The following is a 26,735-nucleotide window of genomic DNA, read 5'->3' as shown; positions in this document are numbered from 1 at the left end:
AGACCTTCTAGCATCAATTAGACCAATTCACGAAGGTTTGGACTCGACATGCTCTAACCATATCACAAACATACGCCTACTGCATTTTGTGAATGAAATACGTGACGTATCTGATTTGTGACTTTGCCAAATGTTTTAGGGTTCCGTCGCTTTTTTGTGCAGGACAAGGCAGGTATTTGACCGTGATCGCACCTGATGTTAAGTGAGATGCAGTCTAGCTAGGATTACATACAATCATCCCATAATGGGTAGAGATACTAAATTAATTAAAATAAACAGACCTTTTTAGATTAAGCTTCCATGTCATGCGTTGGTTAAGAGCAAATTAAAACATGTAAAGTATCTATAATACTACTTCAACCAACTTACACCTGTAGGTAGTTAGATAGTGCGGAGGACATTATTACAACTGTAAAGTTAAGTTAGTTTTGAATTTGACAATATTTCGATAATATAGAGTGAGCAAAAATTCAGAACCCTTGGTGCACGTGACCGACTCGCTTTTTGTTATCGCGATGCCATTGATACTAATCTTGTTAGATGAAGGATGGCCAGTCACTTCTGTAAATAATTAGTTTATCATTGCTTTTACAAGCAGTAGGTAATTCCAAAGTGCACTAAATTAAGAATTTTTCACAATGAAATGTTTATATTTGCAGTGCAGTTCATAACTCAACTGTTTATACCTATTTGACACATAATATTAAATAAGCAGCCGTACCTACGCATCTTTTTATCCACTGACACATTAGACCTCCATTTGGTCTCCTAAACTGCCGCAATGACAGTGGAAAGCTTTTCTGGTTCCGTGATAGTGTTGGAAAATTATTGTAACGTGTTGTCACCAAGTAAGTTCTTAATCAATAAATAAACTGCAAAATGGAGAAAATCCTAAAAATAGCTTTATGAACATTATTTCAAAACCTGCTAAAGCTCTATCATCATAATCATCAGGTCATTTAGTATCTACTACAGGAAAACGACCCTTTTAATTCACCGGAGGAAAAGTGAGCATTTGCTACACTTCCCGCTTGGCTAAAGCTCTTAACCATTAAAAGATTTATCAGCTAAGTCTAGTAACATTAAGGATCATAATGTTCATCCTAACCAGAAAAAACAAGTACCTCACCCATAAATCCTGATGACCTAACCATAGCATTTGCATTTTCCCTAATCTTGCGATTTTCAAATCATGTATCATCTCTGTGAGGTCATTGCCGCGCGCGGAATTTTGTGCCCAAGCGCAGGATTCACTTCCTATAAAAATGTGGGGCGACACCATGCGGTCACAGTCTTGGACAGGACGCCGGTGTAGAAGGACCTTAAAATGAAGCTGGTGAGTCCTTGAGATCTTGAAGCTAAAATTAAATTCAGATTAAGTGTGAAAAAGTGTGCAATTGTTCAAGTTTTGTAGACTGTACTTAGCAACTCCTGAAATATCCGCGTAGTTTAGTAATTGTTGTGGTGATAAAAAGTGCTGGATTGTTTCTGATACGGTCGTAACTCGTAACCATTACTATAAAGCTTAAATTTTGTTGAAATTTATGTTTTTATAGTGTGATCAAGGAAAGTTTTCCAATCGCCAGGACGCTTCTACGGAATTATTTTAATTTTAATGTGTGTCATATTTTTTGGAAAATATTATTCAGATAAAATTAAATGATGCTCTAAGTTTAAATTTAATATTATTAACAACAATGATTTCTTAAATTATGTTATAATTGCTAATGTTCATGTTCATTGTGTATTCGCACAAAAAACCTAGTTTAAAGCACAAAACGAATTGCATAAATTATTTAATAATTACATGGGATCGCAATGCAATGTAATATAAAAAGACACATTAAAACGTAAATGATTCTCTTAATATTAGCCAGTTAAATATTTAACTAATTTAATTTTGACACAAAAAAAACTGGATGGACATTTTAATTGGGTGTCTTGTCATTGTTATCAGATAAATCCTTTTGAAGCAGTTCGCACGTTTTTATTTTAATTCGCTACTCGTTAATATTGATGGCCAAAACTTCTTGGCAGTACAAAAAAACTTAACACTAGATTTATTAAACTATTGTCTTTGTTACAGTTTTGCATACTCGCCGTTGTGCTGGCGATAGCCTGTGCCGAAGAATCCGAAACGAATAAGGGAATAGAAGACCAAGAAGCTCTAGCTTCTGTAGAGCTTCTAAAAACATCACAGGAAACTCTACAAGAAGCTGCAAGCAGCTACAACTATAACCAGAACTCATGGGATAACGCCAAATACTACAAGCCTCCACAGAACAATAATTACTATGTTCCCCCTTCGAACAATTATGTTCCCCCTTCGAACAACTACGTTCCTCCTTCTAACAACTATGTTCCTCCCTCTAACAACTATGTTCCCCCCTCTAACAACTATGTTCCTCCCTCTAACAACTATGTTCCCCCTTCTAACAACTATGTTCCCCCCTCTAACAACTACTACCCCTCTCACAACTACCCTTCAAGCACATGGGCTCCTACATACGCGCCGTCGAGCACAACTACACCAATTCCAGTGATCAAGAACGAACAGTCTTATGGTGACAATGGCAGTTACAAATATGAGTGAGTACCACGGTTCATTTATTTTTAACGCTAGATAGGTCGCGGGAAGAGCCTGGATGCGGGCAGCGCAGGACCGTTCATTGTGGAAAACCTTGGAGGAGGCCTTTGTCCAGCAGTGGACGTCATTCGGCTGAAACGAATGAACGAACGAATATGCCAGCCTCAGTTGAGACTTGAATCCACGACCTTTTGCTAGCCAAACAACTACTCCGACTCACTGAAAGATTATTTATTTAACAATATAACTTTGAACTTTATTACTACTTCAGCTGTTTAATTAAAACTCCATTTAACCCCCCCAATATTGTCACTAGTGATGCGTTGATTTTGAAAATTTTGATCATTCAGAGAGTTAAGAAGGTACCTACTTAGTTGCCAATCCGTAAAAGTATTGGACTCCTCAAGATTTGCATATAAATGTCATTATATAATAATAACATTAAATACAACAGTACTAAATGATTTTGTTCCTTATGTCATTTGTGATTTTCATTATCGTTATTTTCCTAAAGAGTTTGGGTGACTGACACAATCAAGCTTCTCAGTGGGGCATAAACACATTTTGACTTTGACTTTGAATGCTTTTTGAAATACTCGTAAAATTGTGTAGTCCGAAAATTCGTAAGTTAATGCTTAACTTGAGTTTACACAAATGTTTATTATTCTAGCCAGGCAAAATGCACATCTTCAATTACATTTCTAAACAATGATTGAAATTGAAACATTTCATTAGTTAATTCAACGTATTATTATCGGGAACTAATCAATTGTTTATTATTTACAATAATCGAAAGCTAATATTAAACAGTTATTAGAATCCCGAATTGGGTCACACATGATTTAGTATTTAAATTAATACGCGGAATATCGGAACAAATTCCATATCAAAACGAGATCTAACGGAACGGAATACCTACTGTATATATTTGTCATAAAATCACGCAAAATCCGGTTATTTTGTAGCAAAAACGAGCATACCTAACTGTTCAGGCAGCCGTACAAAATATCGTAGGTATCTACACGACCCAACATAAAAAAGATCTGCAGTTTTTTGGAATACCAAATTTTTTTTCATTTTTTATTCTGACTCTGATTACTTTTGCCTCTAGGGACCAAGGCTCAATCTTTGTCGTTCAGCAAAAATAAAAGAAACTTACTTCAACCATCTCTAAACTAATAAGAGTGAAAGCGAAGATCTGCAGTTCTCATAATTAGTCGAACAAGGCTTTGTGTTTTTCATTGTAGTAAACTTCTAACATATTTTTTTTTTTTAAATCTATAATATGCATTTAGATTCTCTAAATACAGTTTCTTATACCTAATAAGGTGATTAAACGAGGAGTTAATGCTAACCAGATTATCACCCAAGCAATGAGTCACAGTCAAACTCGATAATCTTTTTATATTCGAATCGATAGTTCGTTGACCATCCGACTGACCGGTGGGATCGAATGAACGATCGCTTCGTTCAGTACATAATAAAGATCTCAAGATCATTGTCAATGACAAGTACACAAATTGATGGTGAAGTCCGGAGGCTGTAGATTTACATGAGTATTTCTCAAAAAAAATGTACATTTTGAAAAAAAAAAGTGTGCTTTGAAACAGTTCAAAAGTTTTATATTTATAAATCATCACACAAAAAAAACACACACACAATATTAAAGGATGAATATTAATCTTTAAGATGACGAAGAATTATAGCTATAATCCTACTTATTACCAAATATTTAGATATTTTAAAAATAGTCCTTTTTTACCTTTCATACAAAAACCTGTTTGCCACCCTAGCTTTTTCATGTATTTTTGTTTCATAAAATGCGATACGTAACTAAATTATTGTAAATTTCTTTGTATTATCGTTCTACAGTAATCGCAGTTTCTGTATCAAATTGATTTTCTATGGGGTGTCATAATGAATTGGCAATTTAAAGCAAAAAAACAAAATGAGTCGCTCTCATTTACTATTTCGTTATTTACTCTTTAGTTACGATTTATTTCTACTTTCCCATGGTTTCTGAACAATTCCGTATTTATTTTACACGGACAACAATAGCTGCACTCTGAATGGCTGTTGGCCTGACGTCTCCGCCATAACATCTATCGCGAAAATTAGTGAAAACGTGTGTGTTTTGTGGGATTACTTTTTCGTAACAGGCAGTAAAATCAGCGATTTTATATAGAACGGTAAGTCTTCATTTAACCATTTTTTGTAATACGTGTGGTACGAACATTTAGTAAGCTTTTATATTTGCTGTAACAAATTTTATCAAAAAAATACTTGTTTCTGATCTCATTTTGTCTAATATTTCGTTACGTTTTTTACGAATTTCGTTACGTTACGAAAAAGTACAACATAATGCTGAGTGTATACTGTTATTACCTGACTAAGCATAGTAATATTCACTACTTAATTTATTTCAAAAAATATAGAGCGTTAATAACAAAAGGATTGGATACTATCTGCTTTACAGAAGTGCCACCAGCAAAAAATTATCAAATCATTTAGATTACGTTTTTATGTGATTACTTCTTTTGTTTTTTTAGGAATGCCGCCAAAAACCAATGCCGAAAGGCAAAAAGCTTACAGAGAACGACTCAAAATGGATAAACATGATGGAACAAAAATAATTTTATTAAAATAGTATGAATGATTACTCCCTTATTTTATTTCTAAACCCTTAATATTACCCCGTATTTGGGTGCATACTTACAAATATTTCGAATTGAATAAATAAAGAGCATTCACAATATTTCGCCAATGTATAACAAGCCTTATGGCCTTACTATTTCGTTACTACCGTTTCGTTACGTACACTTTTTTTGAGAAATACTCACATATAACATTTATTTTATATTGGTAGGTGTTGAAAGACAATCGCTGATTGTTCAATTTTTTGTTAGGCTGTTGATTTGGATAAATAGATGATCAATGTGTTTATTCATATAATTTAGGCAGAACTGACAAATGGCTTAGCTATACCTACCTGCGGTTTATAACTGCAAAGTTTTAATCATTTAAAAATGACCACATAAACAATAGGTATTAATTAAGTAAAAGAGGTTTGTGTTTTAGACGATATAAAGCCGGGTCCAGACGGGTGTAACGCGTAATGGAATGTATCGTGTAATGGAATGTATCGTGTAATGTAATGGAAATAGTATGGACAGCACTTTACATATAATGCTCGTAGTGCCGTCCACACGTAGAATTCGTGTTACATTACACGTAACCTTACATTACACACTACACCCATCTGCACCCAGCTTAAGTTTGAGGGCTGTTATTTAAGGCTGAGTTGCACCAACTTATTTTAACCGTAACAATAACAATAACTGGTGCTTTTGTATTGAGTTTGACAGATTTTTGACGTTTGTCAAAGTTAAAGTAGATGGTGCAACTCAGCCTACGATCGCGCCCGATCACTTGTTACTACATAAGATGCTACAAAGTTTAACATAATGTTGTACTCGATCGGGTTGTATCGTCAAATGGACAATTTGACACTATTCTCCAATAATTCGAAATCACAACTTTTCTAAAAAGACACTTCATTCTGGTCTTAAAAACTTAATTAATTTTAAATTACCTGTAAATAACGATTTTGGTCGCATTGTAATTGAAAAAAGTAGTTTATTTGAGTTCACAAAATAGTGACGTCACTTGCTTGTAGTGCCATACAAAATCTGTGGGAGAGTTTCGTTTTGACAGTTTTAAAAAGTACGGCAATTGATCGGTGGTGTCAACATGTTTATTACTCCTTTAATTATAATTGCATTGGGGATTCCGTTGAGGGTAGTTGAACGGGAAGCATGGTCGATCTGTTTTAATGGTTTCAATTTATTATTTAATGGACTTTAGTGTACAAATTTGGTGTTATTTTGTGTTCTAAAGTGCAGTGAAGTGATAAATTATAAAAAACATTGAAATACTTCGAATTTGAGCGCGCATCGAGTGTCGAGTGGGTTGTCGTATGAACAACCCGCTTTGGACCCGGTGGCGTCTCGAAACCTGCTTACGGGCATACTTAACTCCACGGAATCCATGAAAAATCAATAGAACTGAAACACCCACGTTCTATTGATAACTATGTCAATATTTTTCACTCGACATTGGCAGAAATAAACCTCCCAGAGAGGTTTGGTTGCCACAAATAAAAAAAAAATATATATATATATATATAATTGCATTTTGCTTGTCACTAGATACGAGATCGCAGACGGAACCCACGTTGGCGAAGAGGGATACTTCACCAACCCCAACACAGACGACGAGAGCCTGGTCAAGAAGGGCTGGTACTCGTACCCTGGTCCCGATGGCAAGGTCTACACCGTGACTTATTGGGCCGACCACACCGGCTTCCACGCGACTGGCGACCACCTGCCCACTCCACCACCGATCCCGCCCGCGATCCAGGCGTAAGACATCCTTATTATTATAGAATTAAGCGATTACTTATGTGAAAAATATTATTAGCAGCTACACACAAGATAGGTCCTCATAAATGATGCTTTCTTTCCGTGGTGTATATCTTTTCTTAAAGGTTATTTAAACCTGGTTAAAGTTTGTTTTTTCACCTGTTATCCCCTTTTCATTGGATAAAAGTTTTTTTTTATTCACAACGAGGAAGCTCTTGGCCTGTATCTCACCTGATGTCAGTCGAACCTTAACTTCGAAATCTTCCTACGTTCTTCTGATTAATTTCGTTGCGGGTCCAATGACAGTTTAACTTTTCCCCGGGACAAACTTGACCTTCACTGGTTGGGTTTTTATTGGCGGTCAAGCTGTAGATCCTGGCTACACAGGAGTTGCAGCGGTGGGAATATTCCCGTGTTTATTTTAGCGTGGTGTCTAGACCACCGGACTAAGAAAATATTTAATTATCTATTTTATCAATAAGACCTATAGTGTGTCCTAAGCCTTAGTTGATTGATTACGTGTTCGTCAGTTAGCGGGCTGCTGGCTTCATATTTAATTAATTTTCCTATCCAGGGTATAGAGCGTTTCAGCAAAATTACTTTTAAGCTAGCCGCAAAGATTCCTGGAAAGTTATTGTTGGCTACATTTTATCGGTAAAATACCGCGGTAACCTAATTATTTACAAATTCCTCTCACGAACAACTTTGTAGACTTTAGATAGCATAATCTAAAATATATTTTATAAAAGAGTAAAGGACGTTAGCAGCACACTTATCAACCTGGAAAGGATCGTAAACGTATTATCTCGAGGCGGTCAGTATTCTTTGAATGAAACTCCATAGGTACTGCAACGCACACTTATCCGCACCGTAACGTAAACGCTTCGCCGCGCGGTTGACAGTACGCGAAAGGCGACGACAGCTCGCGAATGGCGATACGGCATACCTTTAACGATTTCTTTAAAAACTATTTATGAAAAAAATGACGATTGTAGGTTCCCAATATTTTAGGATCAGTTTTTAACATTCTTCGTCGTTATTAGGTCTTTTAATCCTTCAAGCCCCGCGAATCTAGACACAATAGATAATCAATTGTTATGACATTAATTAATGCCGTCTGGGACTCAATCGGTTAAAAGGATATTATTCATAATACAGGTTATATTACTTTTTCAAAACCACCTGTCTAAATTAATGGCTAAGATTTTACAAAAACTCTATAAAAAGAGTTCAGGTTTAACTAACCACGTTACACTTTTGAAATTTACCTATGGAAATAGTGTCAACTAGACTCCAGTACATCAGCAAAAATATGAAGACATCTAGCGAAACAATCTGTCCTAAGAAATAACTACATACCGCCATGATATATTTCTCTTCTGTGAAAGTATGTTGTATCGTAGTATATTATTCTTCGCCTCATTTTCCCGGGAGAGCATCCAGTGAGTTATGGGGCAAAGTTGTTTGTAATACGCCATAATAAATGGCGGTTACACATAACCTAATAAGACAAATATGGACTACTTTACTAAATTACTCCGTTAGACGTAACTTGTCTTGACTCAATCACGAAGCAATATTGGTAATTGGGAAACTCAATAAAACTCATTTATTTTTGCAAATAGGCTTTTAAAAAGCACTTTTACACGTCCCAGTATTAACCCTACCACTGCTTCGGGACAATAAATGGGCCAGTGCTGAGAAGAAGCAGCGCAAGAAACTCAGTCACTATTGTCAGCCGTATAAAACTTATGTTTGTACAGATATCAGTATGATCATAATTGATACAATATTGATTTAATTGCGTATTAATTGTGTAAAGCGTGTAACATTAAAGAAACAAGACATAAATAAGTATAGAATTATGAATTTTGCACGCATGTTGACGATTTCTGTCAATCGACAAAATAATAGTTTAAAGCAAAGATATAGGGTGTCTAAAGTGGGAAAAAACTGCCAGCCACCGTCTGGAGTGGAGGCGCCTGGTGCGGAAAAAAGTTAACGACTTCGAAGAGCAGCGGAAATCTGATCTTGACTCGAAGCGCGATGCTCTTAAAGCCAGACCAGCAGCGGCTATCCCCTACAACTACATCAGCGGTGTCCTAACGTGTCGACATTGTTCGCGCACGTTTACCAACAAGATTGGCTACTGCAGCCATGTGAGGGCACATGATAGGGCAGCCCAGCGTAGCCCTCTTATTGCGGACTAAAGGAATTTTGTCGCAGTTACCATAGCCGAAAGCGGCTTGGGAGTATATATATATATATATTTTTTCTCTATAAGATAATTAGTTTTATAAGAATTCAATAAAGTTAGTAGCTTTCACGAAAACTCTTTTCAGAGTGTTTCTATAATAATAATATTTAAACAAAGGAGACAGGCTTTTGTTTTGTACAAAAGGCTAAAGTGAAAGATGAGACTAAAAGGATTGTGGAAGGAAAATGAACACGATACTCTTGAATTAGGTTGTGGTATAAAATTGCTAAAGCAGAAACCTAATACAGAATGGAACTTCAAAAATTCCTTATAGTTTGCATTTCAAAAGATTGCCTTTCAAACTGAATAAAAATAGATGAATAACGACTCTTTATATTTACGTCATAACATTTATTAATTACAAAAGCAGTAAAAAGTATAATTTCAATACGTAATTGTATTTTATTTCAGCAAAGTTTAATACGTTTCCAATTAAGTCTCCATTTCATTTTACATAAACCGCTAAGTCCCGCCCACTCAAATAGCCAAATTAATCGAATGTTTGCCTTAATCGTTCTTTAATTGAAATGTATTGTACATATTCATCATTATAAAGCCATATACAAAATATTTTCTACACAAAATAAATCTCTAGTTTTGGAAGATTAATTGCTTATAATTGCAGATAAATCTACAAATTCATTGACGTTGTCCAAAATACGGAGTTGTCTCTTTTTAACGTGGCTTATAACTTATGGCCACTACTGTAGGTGTATAATGATAGGATTGTAGGATATGATTGGATATTTTAGCACTATTTCTAGCACAATCTACGACGCACCTGTTACAGTATCTCACATCACTTTATGTCCTACTTACATGCGTGGTTAAAATGATTTTGTACGTGAGCTACGTAAAGCTTACTGACAAAAATTTTATGGACCGTTTATCGCTATCTCAGCCATAAAAAGTGTCTTCGGCAGTTTATCATCATCGTAACTTATGTAGAGTATACTGAAACTTTTCGTGTGAAAATTCTTTTCTTTTACACTTGACTTTTTTCTCCTGAAACGATTTATACTTTGTTTGACATGACTTTTAACACACTCAAAAACGTCACTTAACTCATTATTTCGACTGTCACGAGCACGACCCATTTTTTAAGCTCAGTGCAATTAATTGACCAATCATTTTTGGCGATATTAAATAGATATTTTCCACTTTGTTACAGTGCCATCGAACAGAACGCCAAGGAAGAAGCAGCGAAGGCCGAAGCTGAAAAGAACAAGCCCCAGACTGGCTACTACCCGACGCAAAAGCCAACTTACTACCCCAATCAGCCAACTTACTATCCAAATCAGCCAAGTTATTATCCAAATCAGCCTACTTACTATCCATCCCAGCCATCTTACAACCCCCAACAAAACTACCCGGGTTACGGTAAATAACTTGTTTAATTAGTTATTTACATTGTAAATTATTGAGATTTACACGAGAGTTTAAGATCTTGAAGTATTAATCTATGATAGGTATACGAATGCATTACCTCCTTACGATAGTAGTTGTATAATATACAGTCATTTTTTTCACGATGAGCTATTGTGAATATGATGACTGTTAGATGAGTATGGTTGTGATACTGATTTAAGGATGTTCAAAGCCAGTGATAATTTTATATAATAAATTTAATATCAATATTACAAGTGTTTTATTTACTTTTCAAACAGATCGATCCAAGCGTGTAGATCTAAATTGGGAATAAAACAGAAAGTAATTTCATTTGTATTTCCCATCTTGACATTGAACTAGAGAGACCATATTTTATAACCTTTAAAAAAATAAATTAGTATAATTTACTAAAGTAACAATTTCGGATTTATCAAATTATTCTGTCTTACCGCTAAGTACACCAGTCGGTCAATTAATATTATCACAATTACCTGTAACAAAAAAACAAATTATTTATCAATTACAGCTACAATAAAAATAAAAATAAATAATTAATTTAAAAATAGCCAAAGTGACCATAAATTGTCATAAAGTATGGTAGAGAACTAGAGACATATTTTTTAATACATAGGTAGGTAATAAATGCCTGACATTTTCTATGCGTAGCATTTACGTGTTTTAATTTATAATCAAGTTTTTATTTAACGAAAATATTGTCCTGAAAATAAATTTATTTTTGAAAAACAAACTACCAAGATAACATTTTTAATCATCTGTAAAAACAAGTGACTCTTTTCAAAATTAAATCAAGTCCTTAATGTTCAATCTTGCTCTTTCCAAAACCGCAACTTATAACCCTTAACTTAAATTATAAAATTTAATTAATGCTTACAGTCATTTAAGTTTTCAATCTTGAGCTTTAATTAATAAGGCTTGTTTTTAAATATATTCAGTTATTATGCGCTATCAGCTCGTTAGGGCAAGATTTCTCCCAATCCTTGTGTTCTGAGAAACCGATGCAGACTTAACGACGGCTGCCTTCCAAAAATATTTTGTTGCGGTTAAATAGAAGAATGTGCCTTTTTACAAGTTGGTGTAAAATAAGTATCTTGCAAATGTTTTGATTGAGATTTATCTTATAAGCATGTGATAAGAAATAAAAGATTCACTTTTATCAAGTCCCCATAATACAGGATTACCTAGTTTGGGGACTGCTAGTAAGTCTTAAGTTATCCAATTGTTTTAATTACACCAGTGAATTTTTTGAATTTGTTGTGTAGGTACCTTTCGGAAATAAAGTTTATATTATTATTTCTTAGGCTTTTTTTTTACTCGAAGTCCATAAGTTCTTCGGTATAACGTTAACTCACGGGCTCATGCCAAGTGAGTTACGTGTTCAGATATTATTGCGGAGTTGGAGTCGTCCTGCATGAACTTTCTGACGATACGACAGGTGTAACTGTTGAGAATCGCTGCCTTTTGCATAGTCATATAGATATTTTCTTTAATGTCCAAATTGCGTAGGGCAGTTAGCAAGTGGTTTGGGATGACACCCGTGCTGGAGAGCACCAACGGTACAATGTATACTTTTTCCATTTTCCATATTTTCAGAATTTCTTCTTTAAGCTCGGTATATTTATGTATTTTTTCTGTTATGGTTTTATGCAAATTGTGTGTGTTAGGAACGGCTATGTCTTTAATATGTACTGATTTATTTTGTTTGTCAATTAAGGTGATATCAGGTCTATTATTGTGTATAGTTCGATCGGTAAGTATGGCGCGGTCAAAGTATATCTTGCAGGTGCTGCTCTCCAGCACTGGCTTATTATTATTATTATTATTTTTGTAGCAAATATAGTGAACATTAATATTAATAACGATTGAAGTATGCCCAATGTAGAGTCTGAGTTTCTTGCGCTGCTTCTTCTCAGCACTGGCCTATGTCCCGAAGCAGTGGTAGTGTTAATGTTACGGTTAATGTGATAAATTGAAAATTATTAATAATAACCGGTTATTATGAATAATTACCAACAGTCGCAGTAAAAGTGATAAATTAATCACATTTAACAATGATTATTTAATAATTCAACCTTAGTACTAACAAATTTCATAAAAGAGAACAACATCTTGTGTACGTGCTCGTGTACAGCCAAACTTTTGAACGTTTTGATATCATATATTAATATAATTTGGCATAATGAGTTTGGAATGTTTCTTGCATAATATTACTTTTCCATGATGCCTATAACATAATTTTTTGATTTAAAGTGAAAAATAGGTTATGGTGCGGCGGGGCCGCCTATTTAGTTTTATACACACATAAATGACCTCATATTAATCACATTTACCAAATCATGCGGTAATTATTCATAATAACCGGCGATTATTCATAATTTTCACATTTATCACTTTGACCGTAACATTAATACTGGAACATGTTTAATTAAAGCGCTCTTTAAAAGCCCACTTGCAAAAATAAGATAAGAAAAAAATAATAGTGTAACTTAATTGATTCTGAGATGCAGCTTGACACTTCTACGAGTATTAGAGACATTGTAAGATCTTCGTTGACTGCCAAGAATGTAAGAATACAGAGAATACCATGCAGTACGCATGCAGTCAGTAAATTTTGGGAAAATCCACATAAGTTCAATTTTATAACATATCCGCCACATTTAAGAATCCGTTGTTTCTCAGTGCAAGGGCGTAACCCCCAAACTCGGAACCGGTCGGCAGGCCAATGACATTGGCCATAAGACCATTACCGACCTTGCATCATGCGAACCTGGGATGATCTCACATAAAATTATATCTTTATTGTCAACGTATCGGACATTCCCCTACGAGATCATTTTTGCAAACATTTTTTATGCAGAACAAGGCAGGTATTTGACCGCAATGGCACCTGATGTTAGGTGAGATGCAGTATAGGATGGTACATATCTGCCCTGTAAGTGCCTATTCACTCTCTCATATACACATCTTACGTTTGTTTATTAAAGAAGCTTTTAGTAAAAGAACATTTTACTAAAGGCTTCTAAATAAGCTAATGAATAAATAATAAAGCTTCTAAAATAATCTTTTAAACAGATTTTTAAAAATAATTAGCAATCTAAATTAATTTAAATATCAGTTTAATGTAAGAATTAAGATAAGTTACATATTAAGACGGATGAGTTGACATCTTATGCGTTTCATCAATAATGGACTCGTAACAACAGTATTGTTTTATCATAAATCTTTACAATGCGGACACAAATATTTCTTACACACAAATTCTACAAACCAGTAATTACAAAACTGCATTATACAGAGTGTATTATCAATCGACTCAGGAAAACTATAGCAAAAACTCCGCTTGGAACAGGAGAAAACACTTCGGAGCTAAGCGATCTTTCACGAATGCCTGGGCACAGACATATCGCGTGCATATAAATATATGCGGAATTCATTTTCATTACCAGTCTATTTTCTACAAGTGTTAAAGAGTGACGTGACAACAATTTTAAATTCTGAAAGTCAATTTTGAAAGACAGCTTCGAAAATGAAGCTGGTAAGTGTGATAGTGTTTTGGTAACAGTGCCTCGCATGGATTTTAAGGATTTTTGCATTTCAAAGTAAGTCTGTGATTTCACTAAATCAATCAATTTATTTTCAGGTATTACTCACAGCTTTAGTACTTAAACATGCAGGGCATATCATAGCCAATGAGCATTATGGATTCCCACCCCAATTCCAAAAACCAAATTCAGGTGTATTTGCCTCAGACAGTTCAATTTATCTCCCACCTGAATCTCACACTCCTGTGCCTTATTTTCCAATTAAAAATTCAAATAACCTACCATTTCCCTATTTACCACCGACCGGTACTAAAGCACCATCAATTTATCCATCACCGTTCCCGGTAATTTTGTCATCTACATTAGTCCCAATATTCGATGAAGATGATGATAAAGAGCACGAAGAAAGAAATAAATTAAGAGTGTCATCGACACCACACCCTCCGCCGCAATTCAAAAGAAATGTAACCGAAAATAATCAACACGCACAGCAGTCCCAACAAGCACAAAGAAGGGAAATGAGACAAATGCCCAAAATGACGAATTATCATAATCCTATTGATAGAGTTGATATGCGGTTTCCAGTCAGAGATTTTCCCACGGGACCTTCAACACCGAACCCAATAAATCAAACCCCAAGGAATATGATAATATCGGTTGATACGCACAGGAACGATCGCGGGTTAGACCAGATTAGAGCAGCTTCTGCACAGAACCCTCATTATATTCCTGCGGGATTCGCCATTTCTTCGACAACGGAACCAGCAATACCCATACTCCGATTGTCAAATGAAATGGATTTGGATGGGAGTTTCAGCTATGAGTAAGTATACATTTTCATTTACTAATGTTTCCATTACATATCAGTTCTTTTTTCTTTCGTCCTTGTCAAATTAAATTTTAGTGTTATCATCATCATCATCATCAACAGCCCTTTACAGTCCACTGCTGGACTATGAGCCTCCTCCACTATAGTGGAGGGTTTTGCCATAATCTCCACGCTTGGCAGGCGGGTTGGAGATCGCAGTTTAAAAGATTGATGTTTTTCAAAGAGCGCAGCTGCCCGTTCTCTGTTTGATGTGTAGTAGTTTAGTGTTATAGTTACAAAAAATTAACAAACAACAATTACTTTCAGGGCTCTAGGTGCGGATCAAACCCACTACGTGCAACACAGCCATATGGAAAATATGGGTACTGAAAAAGAAGAACAAGTCGTAGAAGGGTCATATTCATACGTCGGTGATAATGGCATAACTTACACCGTTAATTACATCGCTGATTCAAATGGTTTTCGAGCTAGTGGAGAACATTTACCAGTTGCGCCACCTATTCCCGAAATCATTCAAAGGTGAGACATAAATCTGTTTCTGTTGTAGTAAAAAATAAAGAAGGATAAATACTAAATTGTAAATGCGTCTTTTTATTCAATGGCAACATAAAATATTTCACCATTATTTTTCAGGTCCGTTCAGTATAATTTAGCAGAAGAAGCTAAGAAACCACCGAATCTAAGGTCCTGGCAAGCTGACGAAAAAGAATACGATAATCCATTGGACAGACATAACTTCGCGCCACCACCACCACCACCAAGGAACCTATTTACAGGCAGAACTCCAGAAGCATTTTCCTACAATTTCGCTCAAGGTTCTAATAATGATAACAATTTAGCTGCAGCAGCTAGTTCCCAAGTTCAGGTCAAAACAAACAGTGATTTTAATATCGATCCGTCACGTAAGTCCAACGGTCCAATTGCACCGCAAATAACCTTTGTTGCTTCTCAAGGCGCACACATGCCATCCATGAATAGTGCTCAACAACAGCAATCAATATCGCGAGTATTTTCGAATGAGAAAACCGGCATGCCCCAATTAATTAATTACGATGCAGGTATGAAGGAAGCAGAACAAGAAGCAAACAAAGGTCTATGGCGCTGGCAATATGGACTAAACTCGAACAACGGGAATCAGGGTTCAGAAAAGAACACAATATCGAGATCGTTCGGTGAAGATGACATCATGATAAATTTTAACGATATGAGCCCGGAGCAATACACAAAAATGTTGCAATCAGAACTTGAATCAGACTCTAAGGATAGCAGCGCTCCCTCAGATTTTAGTAATAATCAACTAAACAATCAAAATAAATACAATATGGCCAATCAAATGAACCAGTACCATAATAGCAATGAAAATAATTACTATACATCAAATAATAACTATCAACCCGCAGTATCAACAGAAGTATCATCTACTTATTCTATGACATCCAGTTTCCCGGAAAACTCCCTTAGTAAAGAGAGTAGCACCGCATCTCAGTCTACTACAAATACTTTTAGCCAAAACAATTATGTATCACCAAAACCATCAGTAGCAAATTCTTTCGATTATAATGAAAATCCTGATAACATTTATGAATCGAAAAGAATTAAAGCTCTACATTATGAAACCACTACAAAACCTAACTACAATATGAACTCAATACCGGTTTCTAGTCAAGAGCAAAAGATTTCTTACAACAACATTTGGTCAAACGCTAGAGATTTAGAGCAGCACTTACAAAGTGAGCCTAAAAGTATTACTCAAGTGCCACCATTCTACAACAGCATTAGCGTTCCGAAAAATATCGAAATGTATGACCAGAAATCAGAATTTGTACCAATTAAACCAATAGAAGAACATCAAACTACCACAACCACTACCACAACGACCACTACAACTGCACTCCCAGAACCTAGCACCGAAAGCCTATTCAAAACAAACTTCTTCCTCAAAAATTTATTCTCCCCTAAAAAACAAGAACAAAAAAATATGAATCAAATTGCAGAAGAGCATAAAAAAATCGCTCAAAACAAAGTTATAGCTGAAACAAAAGCCGACAAAATTACAAAATTCATTCCGTACCAACCAAAACCTCACACTGAATTGAAAAGTTTAAAAAATAGGAAGCCTATGGAGTTATCAGATATGGTGAATTTCATCAATATGAAAAACTACTTCGAATCTAGCAAAGTCAAACCTAAAACGTTTAGTTTTAATAATAATTATGATAATAGGAACGAGCAGCGTTACCTTCCCACTCAATATGACTTACAAGAAGATCGTGATGAAGAATATAGTGTACCACAGTCAAAACAAGCAAGCAATTTACGAAGTTATGAGGAGCAGGATGAATTTAGAAGTCCACCACAGCTTAGAAATAACTTGCATAGTAGTTTGAGTCAAAACGAAGAACTACGGGGGATAATAAAGAATTACAAGGTGCTACAGCGCAATAACCATGCAAGGCATTCCGATTTGGGTTATCAAAACCGCAAAGAATCGAATCCTCCATTGGTTAAAACACTGCAGGCAGGTTTGCCACCATTAGGACGTGCAGGGCCTTCTATGAAAACCTATTTACCACCTACATACGTTTAAGTTTTACTGTGATCAAATATTTCTAACTGATGTTTTGTAAATAAGTTTTCTCACTGCATTTATTAGTGTTAGTTGTGAACAAAAATAAAAAAAATGAAAAATTATTAGATTTTCCTTTTTACTAATCAATGAAATTAGCCGGCTTGCAAAAAAAACTTTAATAGATCTTGAAAGTAGTTCTGATTGAAAGTGTTGTAAATAAGTTTATTTATAAAACCGGATGGTTTATTCTCTTTCACTAAGCCGTTGTGCTGAACAGAAATTAGAAAAAGCGGTTCATAAAAGTTTATTAATAACAATATAATTACACTTTAATAGAAGTATGTTTAATAGAGAAGAGTTAAATACTATTTTAGAAATTAGCAAGATGGGTTTGAAAGTAAGCATCGCGTGTGTATCCTATGCGTATCATCTCGCTGTCCGCCGCACTGAAAGCGTAACGAAATATTTCCAAGATTTCATTGTTTATCATCCAAGAATGTCGCACAATCTTTATCTACGAGTACTTGTTTTGTACTACTAACATAAATAATAGTTGGTAAGATTTTTTTACAGCAGAATTCTTTACAGTCGCCGCATCGGACCAAATAGTGATCACAAGGGGTCGGCCCTCCGCGTCATGCGTCTCCAGGCGGCTCGGTCCTGGGTTGTCTTACTGTTAACTTGGGCTTCTTTAAGGTCGTTATTGATTACGGACATCCATGTAATTCGGGGTCTTCCTCGTTCGCGGGGCACAATCGTATGTTAAAAAATGCAAAAAAATCATTAGCTAGTTACAACAATGTTCACTTTCACAAAAAAAAAATTGCAACATTACTACATTTCAGCTGTTCTTTAAATTGAATCAAATGGCAAAACGGTTTACTTTAAAATTACTTTATCTTAGTCAATTAATTCATTTATAGCTGAAAATCACAATAATGAAATCAATGAAAAATGTCAGCGACGAATATTTACTGTTTAAGGAAGTGATTACATTTTTAAATTAATTCAATACTAATTATTGATAATATCATTCATAATTGAATTCGTGTTAGTGAATTAATTAAATTAATGGGATTAATTATTTTGAAATGTGCTGTCATTATTAGTGAATGATTTATTTCGTTATAATTATGCATTGATTATTTTATTGAACTGCAGTTGGTTATTTATTATAGTTTATGATAGGAAGAAAATAAAGTTGAGTTAGTTTTAAGTGAAACAAATTGACGTACGTGCCGTGGATATTATTAATCAGTGCCTATACCCAGCAAATGATAGTAACTAGTTTTCGTTTGAGCTCTATCCATAACAATGTGTTTGTCAGACTGGATCGATTTGGATGCGTATTAAATTGGACTTGGCAGAGAGAGGTATTTATTAGGCAACCTATAAAATTTAAAGTGACTTTAAAGGATCGTAACTGTATCAACTCGAGGCGGTCAGTATACTTTGTACGAAACTCCATACTGCAACGCACACTATCCGCACCGTAAATAAACGCCTCGCTTCTTGCGGTTGACAGCACGCGAACGGCGATGACAGCTCGCTAAAGACAATACCAGAGTAAATACAAATGAGTAGGTTATTTTCATAGAAACGCACAGGCGCGATTTGAATGTGAGCGCGCCAATACGTATGCGGCGCGCACGCACACACTGAGCGTGGATTAGCGGGGAGCCAGTCGTGGTTGCGCCGAATTTTGTCAGTGTGTGCGTGCGCGCCGCATACGGATATTGGCGCGCTCACATACAAACCACGCTCGGTGCGTTTCTATGAAGATGACCTACTCATTTGTATTTACTCTGGCGATACGGTGTTGATCCCTTTCAGAGTTGATAAGTCTGCTATGGCCTATCGTCAGAGCAAAATTCAATACGTGCTGTAGCTGTACGAAGTGTTATCCTGTGGCGCTGTCGAAGCAATCAAGTTTAAAACCCTTGTTAACCCTTTAAATTCTTTGCCAAAATGACCATTAACTAATAATATTAGTTAATAGTAATTTAGGTGAATATTAGTTAACCAACAGATGCCTACACCGAGTGGGCAGTTTATTGAATTTGCACAGACGTAAATTGTCCGTAACGATCGAACGACGGCCATAATGGAATCGAATATTTACGACTCAAATGCACTCGACGACCGACCAAAATGGCGACTGATCCATTCCTAAATTGCAGCATAAAAACACTCTCAACTGCATTTGTATACGAGTGACACGTCAATTTATTAGACTAAGTACTAGCTGAATCGCCAAACTTCGTAATGCCTATGTTCATAAGAAATAATGTAGGATTATAGTGGTTCAATAATTCAATACAAACAATCAAATCTTTCCTCTTTCTAATATTGGTGTTGATTACACTTTTAACTATGAAGAACGAATCATCATCATCATTTCAGTTCACTCGTTCTGCAAGACTCTCCCAAAAGTTCCAAACACTACTGACTGTTTGACTTGAGGGCTTTGATCCATCGAGATGGAAGCATCCTATATGACGTTACCAAGTCGCGGTCACCACACGAAGAAGTAAAGAAAATTTCAAAAGAAAACAATACCTACCCTTAGGTGCGTTGATCCGACAACAAAAACTGATTTTATCTTAAAGCAAAAAAAAACTTGAAAATAGACAATATTATTATCTCAAACGATAAGTAAGTTAACCTATAAAAGAATCCCCGTTATTTCAACAACTAAAGAGATGTCGATCGAATCACATTTTGTGAAGCAGACTAACCTAATTAGCAAATAATTTAAAAACAAAAATAGGTCAGACAAAGAAAAGCCAGCACGCCTGAATCTAAGGGCCCTAGCACACGGCGTATTTAAAACGCGCAGACGACACTCGTTTCAGGAACGCGCGTCAACGGCGCGCTTTTTTCTAAAACACATATTGTCTATAGAGACCAACAGCGCGATATGCAGCAGGAAATCATTGAGGGAGGCCTACCTATGTTCAGCAGTGGACGTCCTGTGGCTGAAATGATGACGATGATGATGATGTCTAAAGACTGTGTCCGACTTTTGCGTGTATCGCGTCTGTTCCGCAACAAACGCGCGTCGACGGGGCGCTAATAAAATTCCTTGTGCGTAGGCTCTAATGAAAAAATCTCAGAATCCACGGACGTTTGAAATTCGCATTGTTATTCAAATTACAAGACCTGTTTTATTTTCGGACTTAATTAAACAAAAAAACTCCGACCTTATTAAGGATTCCAGATCTAAAACTTGGTTGGGACTGATTACATAATTTTATTTTGGGACCTTGTTCAGACTTATTTTGTCTCAGGAGAAAAAGGTTACAAAAAATAGACTCGACTAACTTAAAGAAAACAAAGCTAATTGAATATTAAAACTGAATACTTAAAATCCAAATACAGTAAACTTTAAGAAGTATCTCGACTACCATGAAGCTCAAACTTTACAGATACAATTAATTATATTTAACACTAGCTTTCCGCCCGCGGCTTCGCCCGCGTGGAATTTTGTCTGTCACAGAAAAACTTTATCGCGCGCGTCCCTGTTTCAAAAACCGGGATAAAAACTATCCTATGTTCTTTCCCGGGACTCAAACTATCTCTATGCCAAATTTCATCAAAATCGGTTGCGAGGTTTAAGCGGGAAAGCGTAACAGACAGACAGACAGACAGACAGAGTTACTTTCGCATTTATAATATTAGTTGGGATTTTGAGGTAACGAACTTCAAAGTTCATAAAGTGTTGCCATAAAATACAGGCGAAAGGGGGTGGCAAGCCCAAATTGCAAGTTGCAACTAAAATTTATTTAAATAAGACTCGCTTCATAAGCAACACATTTCTTGCATCTGTTGCTAATTTGAATTTGTTGCATTTCGATGTTCAGCCATTGTAGTCTTTATTCCGAAGACCTTAGATTCAGATGATTCATTAGACAGGGCAAGAGTTTTTTGAACTTTAGGTATACCTTTCATAGACAGCAAATTCATATTTCTTTTGTTTATCAGACTCATTTCATGAACACTTATTTTTGTGTTATTTGTACATCGCTTCTGAAAGATGCAGGCTGTTATCAATGATTTCATTTGAAACCAAATTACTTTGCATTTCACTAGCGATACTAGATCGCGTTAAAACTATTACTAAGAAGAAACTTCACTTTTCTATATTGAATTCTCCTATACAAGTAAATGGTGGGGCTCGACAGATGCGACATTGTGCCGGCACAATACACCCGGCTGATTGCGACGCGTCGCCAGACTACGCAAATTACGCCGTATATTCCAGCAAACCCAGTTTGTATGACATCTTCTAACGTGAATTTTCCACATCTATACCGGTTACGAAACCAAATTAGTGTATCTTTGAAGCTAATTTAGTCTGAAACTTCTAAATCCAGCGCGAGAGAAGCTAAGTTTGTTAATTCTACCCAAATTTAGCGGTGTGTTCGGAGAAACTGGAGACAGAATAGCTTAAATTAACACTGCTAAGAGAAGGAAGGAAAACTAGTATAATATATATGCTAAAGGTAAAAAAACAACCAACTTTTCGAATTAAAAAATGTTAACTTAGATGTTTAACACCACTTGCCTACCTAGACTACGATGTTACTGTGAACTTTTTTGACAGTACTGTAACTCACCTTTACTACCTACTTGTTAAGTAAGAAAAATCGCGAAAACTATATAAAATAAATGACTTAAACCAAAGATTACCTACTCGACAAAACACCAGCTGCTTTGAAAGATTCAAACCTCTTATTTTAACCTCCAACAAAGCAATGCGAGCAAACCTTGTTATCTTCGAGACACCGCAGCACAAACAAGGTCTCACCGACAGCAGATCGATGGGACCCATGGAAAAGACATCAAAGTGGTAAGGCAAATAGAAACATACGGAAAATATGTAAATTCGAATGCAGAACCCGAGATCAAAGCCTAGTGCGGCTGATTTTCGCCGAACATCGGTGTCCCCTTTTATTTTTTCTTTCTTCGATTGGCTATCTCCTTCGTTTTGCATTCGCTGTTACATCTGTTGTTTTGAAATGTGGAGAATTTGTGGTTGAAATAAAAATGGCTGCTGTAAATATTTCCTTTACATGTCAAAACATATTGCATGTGCATTTAACGTAAGGAGAATGAAATAGGGAGAGAGTAAATGGGTGAGAGAATATACTTCAAAATGGCGAAGACTTAAAGACAAATCGTAAAGGTAGCAGGGAAGCGCTGGACGCAGGCCGCTACCAATCGATCAACGTGGAAAGCATTAGGGGAGGCCTATGTTCAGCAGTGGACGTCCTATGGCTGAAATGATGATGATGATGATAAAAGACAAATAAATCTTGTGTAACTGTAGCTTTCCAATAAACCGCCTTAACCTACACATTTATAATTGTTTTTCCAACTCTCCATCATCAATATTCACATTTTTTTTCTTACACGTTCTCTTTTTCCACGACAATAAGCGGTCCTTTGGCAGACCTACATAAGTCAGGGGTGCCTGTTTTAGTCATTTTTACGACCTCAGCGATTACTGAGACTCGCGGTCTCAAAAAGCCGTAATTTATGACGCAGCAGCGAGAACAGATCTTATCTAAATATTTATTATTATGTTTACGCAGACGAGTCTAGTGTAATGCTCTTGGCAAGAAAAACTTATTTTTTCCCTTGAAATTTTACTATTCAAGACGCAAACCGCATTATGTGTTATTTTGAATAATATTCTATTGTGAGAAGTGTGTTTTTTGTTTGGTTTAATTTTTTTTATCATTTTGTAACGAATTTTGTTGGTATGAACGAAGACGAATAAGATGATGTTGCAAAGCTTTAAAATTGAAATATGTATTTTTTCATTCTATAAATTTAATCAAACATTTAATAAAATGTGTAAAAGTATTATTCTGTCTGGTATATTGGTACTTATACAAATTTTTCTTTTACTTTTCGTTCTTTTCCTAAAAGCACGATCTTATTTAAATCTACGGCTACCTCAGAATTTTTAGTTTATTTAACCCGTGCGTGCAAATTGATTCGAGCTATATTGGCAAAGTTTGTCCCGCTAAATCCTAAGAAAGACCCGAAATAAAGGGGGAAGTCACTCGCCCCTCACTTTAGGGTGTTTTGTCAACTTGTCCTCGTATTTCACAACTTGTAACACTATACCGGATAATCTTGTCGGAGTATTATTTAAATTGGAGAAATTGGTTCGTGTTTACAAACATTTGAAATACTTTTTAATTGGATTCATGAATTTGAATGATATTATTACAATAACAACTGATTAAAAGTATTAGGTCCGTACTTTGGCGTATCTAGGGCTCACTAGTGAAAAAATGTATGAAAATTTTAGGTTTTGAACGTTTCCCGCTAGGGGCGCTGTACAATCCGTCATACATTTAATGTAATTTTTTGATAAAAACTCACACTAGGCCCTCTGGTCCTTAGTATCATAGTTCATGAATTAGTACTATCAATTATCATCTTCAAATCAGTAGCCAACATCTTAGGTAAGAATAGGTTAAGGGTTACTCGTAATGCTAAAACATTTGACAAGCTTTTTCTACCTCACCATAACTTAATACCTAAATGTAACATTTGGTTTTCCTAGCAATTCGCCGCGTCTTCCTAACAAGATAGCAGTGATTTTAATCAAAACTTTTGTGTTCCACTCAGTTTTATTATGTACAAACTATTATCCCGTTCGCCCACTTTCCTCTTTTATTCACTTCGACACGACAAAACAACATTTACTGGTCTTTTACTGGTCCTTTGTAGCGGGTTATAGGCAAAGTTTGATCGTCATAGAGTTCCGTGGGTTCCGTGACTCTTCCCATGATTAACTGGCGATAAAATGAATTGATGATGGCATTATGTGTAACGATTCTATAAACTACTGGTAATAGTGGAGCAGTTTACACTGTGTTTAGACGTTCAATAGTGGTTGAAGATTTTGGATAGAAAATGGTGGTAATACAAAATCTTTTCAAAACACTTTTCAGTAGATTTATAAGATAACTTATTTTATCGTGTTTTGCAATCGATCAGTAATCGTTTGTAACCTAAAAGCACACCAAAGAACCATTGGGCCCGCTAAGGTGTCAACAATATCTGAACGGTAAAGGGATCAGACTGGCCGACTCATGATTCGAGGAACGCGAGTTCTTTCCCCGCCACCTCTAGACTATGTGGTGAATCCACCCGTAACCTAGCCTACTAGGCGCAGATCAGTAATTTATATTTAATTAAAAAAATCTCCCCAATCTCCTACCTATCGTACCTTACTGCTACCGTACTGGCATGCATACGTTAACAGATCTCCCAGACCGCAACACGCAATCATCCCGACCAGTAATTTCCAACTCGGTTACAGCTTACAGCCTGAACGTCAGTCCCTCCGGCATCCTGTAATCAAGTTCGTTCTGATACGAGTGTAATGATTTTAGAATTAATATTGTATTTTATACGATTATTAGTTGCTTATAGATAGTTATTGTAATAATTTTGGTAGAATTTAAAAACCCATTATTAAAATTAAATACTTTACTTGATTACTTCCTGGACATTGTTGCAGATATTATAATGGTTTCAGAATTTATTCTGTATTATATTCAATTACATATTTCATGTTTATTATTTAATGTAATTATTTTAGAATTTTTATTGTATACAGTTTAGTAATTTAGAAATAAATTGTTATTTAAGTATTGATTTTGACTACTTCCGGGGCATGCTGTCGATAATATAATAAAATGTATTTGGTTGTGGTCGACAGTTACTCAAAATGGCCGGAAGCTTTTGAAATGGCAAATATTACATCAACGCGCACTATAGAGATATTCAAGTCGCTATTTTCAAGATTTGGGTTACCAGTACATTTAGTTACAGATAATGGAAGAACCTTTACTAGTAATGAGTTTCAGGAATTTTGTAAAGAGAATCAAATTAGGCACACATTTACACCACCTTACCATCCAGCCACAAATGGCGCAGCTGAAAGATTTGTTGACACCTTTAAATCAGCAGTAACTAAAATTAAAGAAAGTGGCTATAATTTATCATCAGCAGTCAATTTGTTTCTGTCGGATTATAGAAATTCACCCCAGCGCACTACGGGAGTGGCGCCAGCTAGAATTATGTTAGGGAGAGAAATCCGAAACCGATTTAGTCTATTGCGACCGCCCCCATTGGAAGAGGTAGTCAGGGAAAATGTTGACAAACGGCACCAAGGAAATCGGCAGATTCAATTTAAAGTAGGACAAAAAGTAATGGTTAAAGACTATAGGAGGGGAGCTAAGCCATGGACTCTAGGATTGGTGTTAGAGGAGTGTGTACCAGGTATGACCTATATCATAGATGTAGAAGGAGCTCAGTGGAAAAGGCATGTTAATCAAATGTTGCACTGCTCACAGGAATTAGAGTTACAGTGAGGCTAATTCCTGTGAACAGTGGCTCTAGTAAAACTAAATAAGTGATTTTCATATATAAGTTTATTCATTAGAATAAGTGTGGGAGAGTGTGAGAAACGAAACGTTTTCAGCTTCGGTCTTGCCCTCCCCTCTCCCCTCTCGCTCTGCGTTGTACGCGTCGTTTGCATAGAGATAATGTGATTGTTTGTAATGGTGTTAAAGGTAATAAAAAGCCGTACCATTAAATGTGGGTTTTATTGAAATACGTCAATCGATTTCTCTAAAAAACGTGCGATGTTGCCTGTAGGTTAAAAGGACTACCTGGTTATAAATAAACTATATCTTCGAATGAAGTGACTCATATAATAATGATCGAACTTCACTTGGAAGTTCGTTTGATCATATATTAAGGTCCTAATTAGAATATTTTTGAGAACCACGAAGCCTTTTTGGCACCTTTTGTTACTGATACAATAGAAATCACAGATACAAGCGTACTAATTCTGGTTTTACCGAGGATAGTTAAAATTTCTTAGAGTCTCCTCTCGATCAAAATATTTTCGTGGGCTTAATTCCCACCTTAGGCAGTTGCGATATCGTTGATATTTATTTATTTATTTAAGGTTCGCAAAACAAATGATTAATAGTGATAGAGGAATATAATGTAACTAGCGCCCCCCCCCCGCGACTTTGTACGCGCGGATTCTGTTTTACCCCTAAGAGGTGGTTTCGTAAAATCCTT

The 26,735-nt window shown here is 35.8% G+C and overlaps 2 protein-coding genes across 2 annotated transcripts; both read left to right on the top strand.

The window, feature by feature from the left end:
• Nucleotides 1-1,271: 1,271 nt before the first annotated feature.
• CPR21 (cuticular protein RR-1 motif 21) lies at nt 1,272-10,866 on the top strand. The gene is made up of 4 exons (XM_028320466.1): nt 1,272-1,336; nt 2,087-2,589; nt 6,796-7,008; nt 10,437-10,866. Exons 1-4 carry the CDS (start codon nt 1,328-1,330, stop codon nt 10,651-10,653), a joined length of 942 nt encoding a protein of 313 aa, XP_028176267.1. The 5' UTR covers nt 1,272-1,327; the 3' UTR covers nt 10,654-10,866.
• Nucleotides 10,867-14,124: 3,258 nt separating this feature from the next.
• CPR20 (cuticular protein RR-1 motif 20) lies at nt 14,125-17,798 on the top strand. The gene is made up of 4 exons (XM_028320465.1): nt 14,125-14,207; nt 14,313-15,037; nt 15,350-15,562; nt 15,677-17,798. Exons 1-4 carry the CDS (start codon nt 14,199-14,201, stop codon nt 17,628-17,630), a joined length of 2,901 nt encoding a protein of 966 aa, XP_028176266.1. The 5' UTR covers nt 14,125-14,198; the 3' UTR covers nt 17,631-17,798.
• Nucleotides 17,799-26,735: the final 8,937 nt, after the last annotated feature.

Source organism: Ostrinia furnacalis, unplaced genomic scaffold, assembly GCF_004193835.3.
Source record: "Ostrinia furnacalis isolate ACB-3 unplaced genomic scaffold, ASM419383v2 OfSCF7379, whole genome shotgun sequence".
NCBI classification, from domain to species: Eukaryota; Metazoa; Arthropoda; class Insecta; order Lepidoptera; family Crambidae; genus Ostrinia; species Ostrinia furnacalis.
The sequence above is the reverse complement of the archived record's forward strand: the minus strand, read 5'-3'. Positions and strand labels throughout refer to the sequence as shown.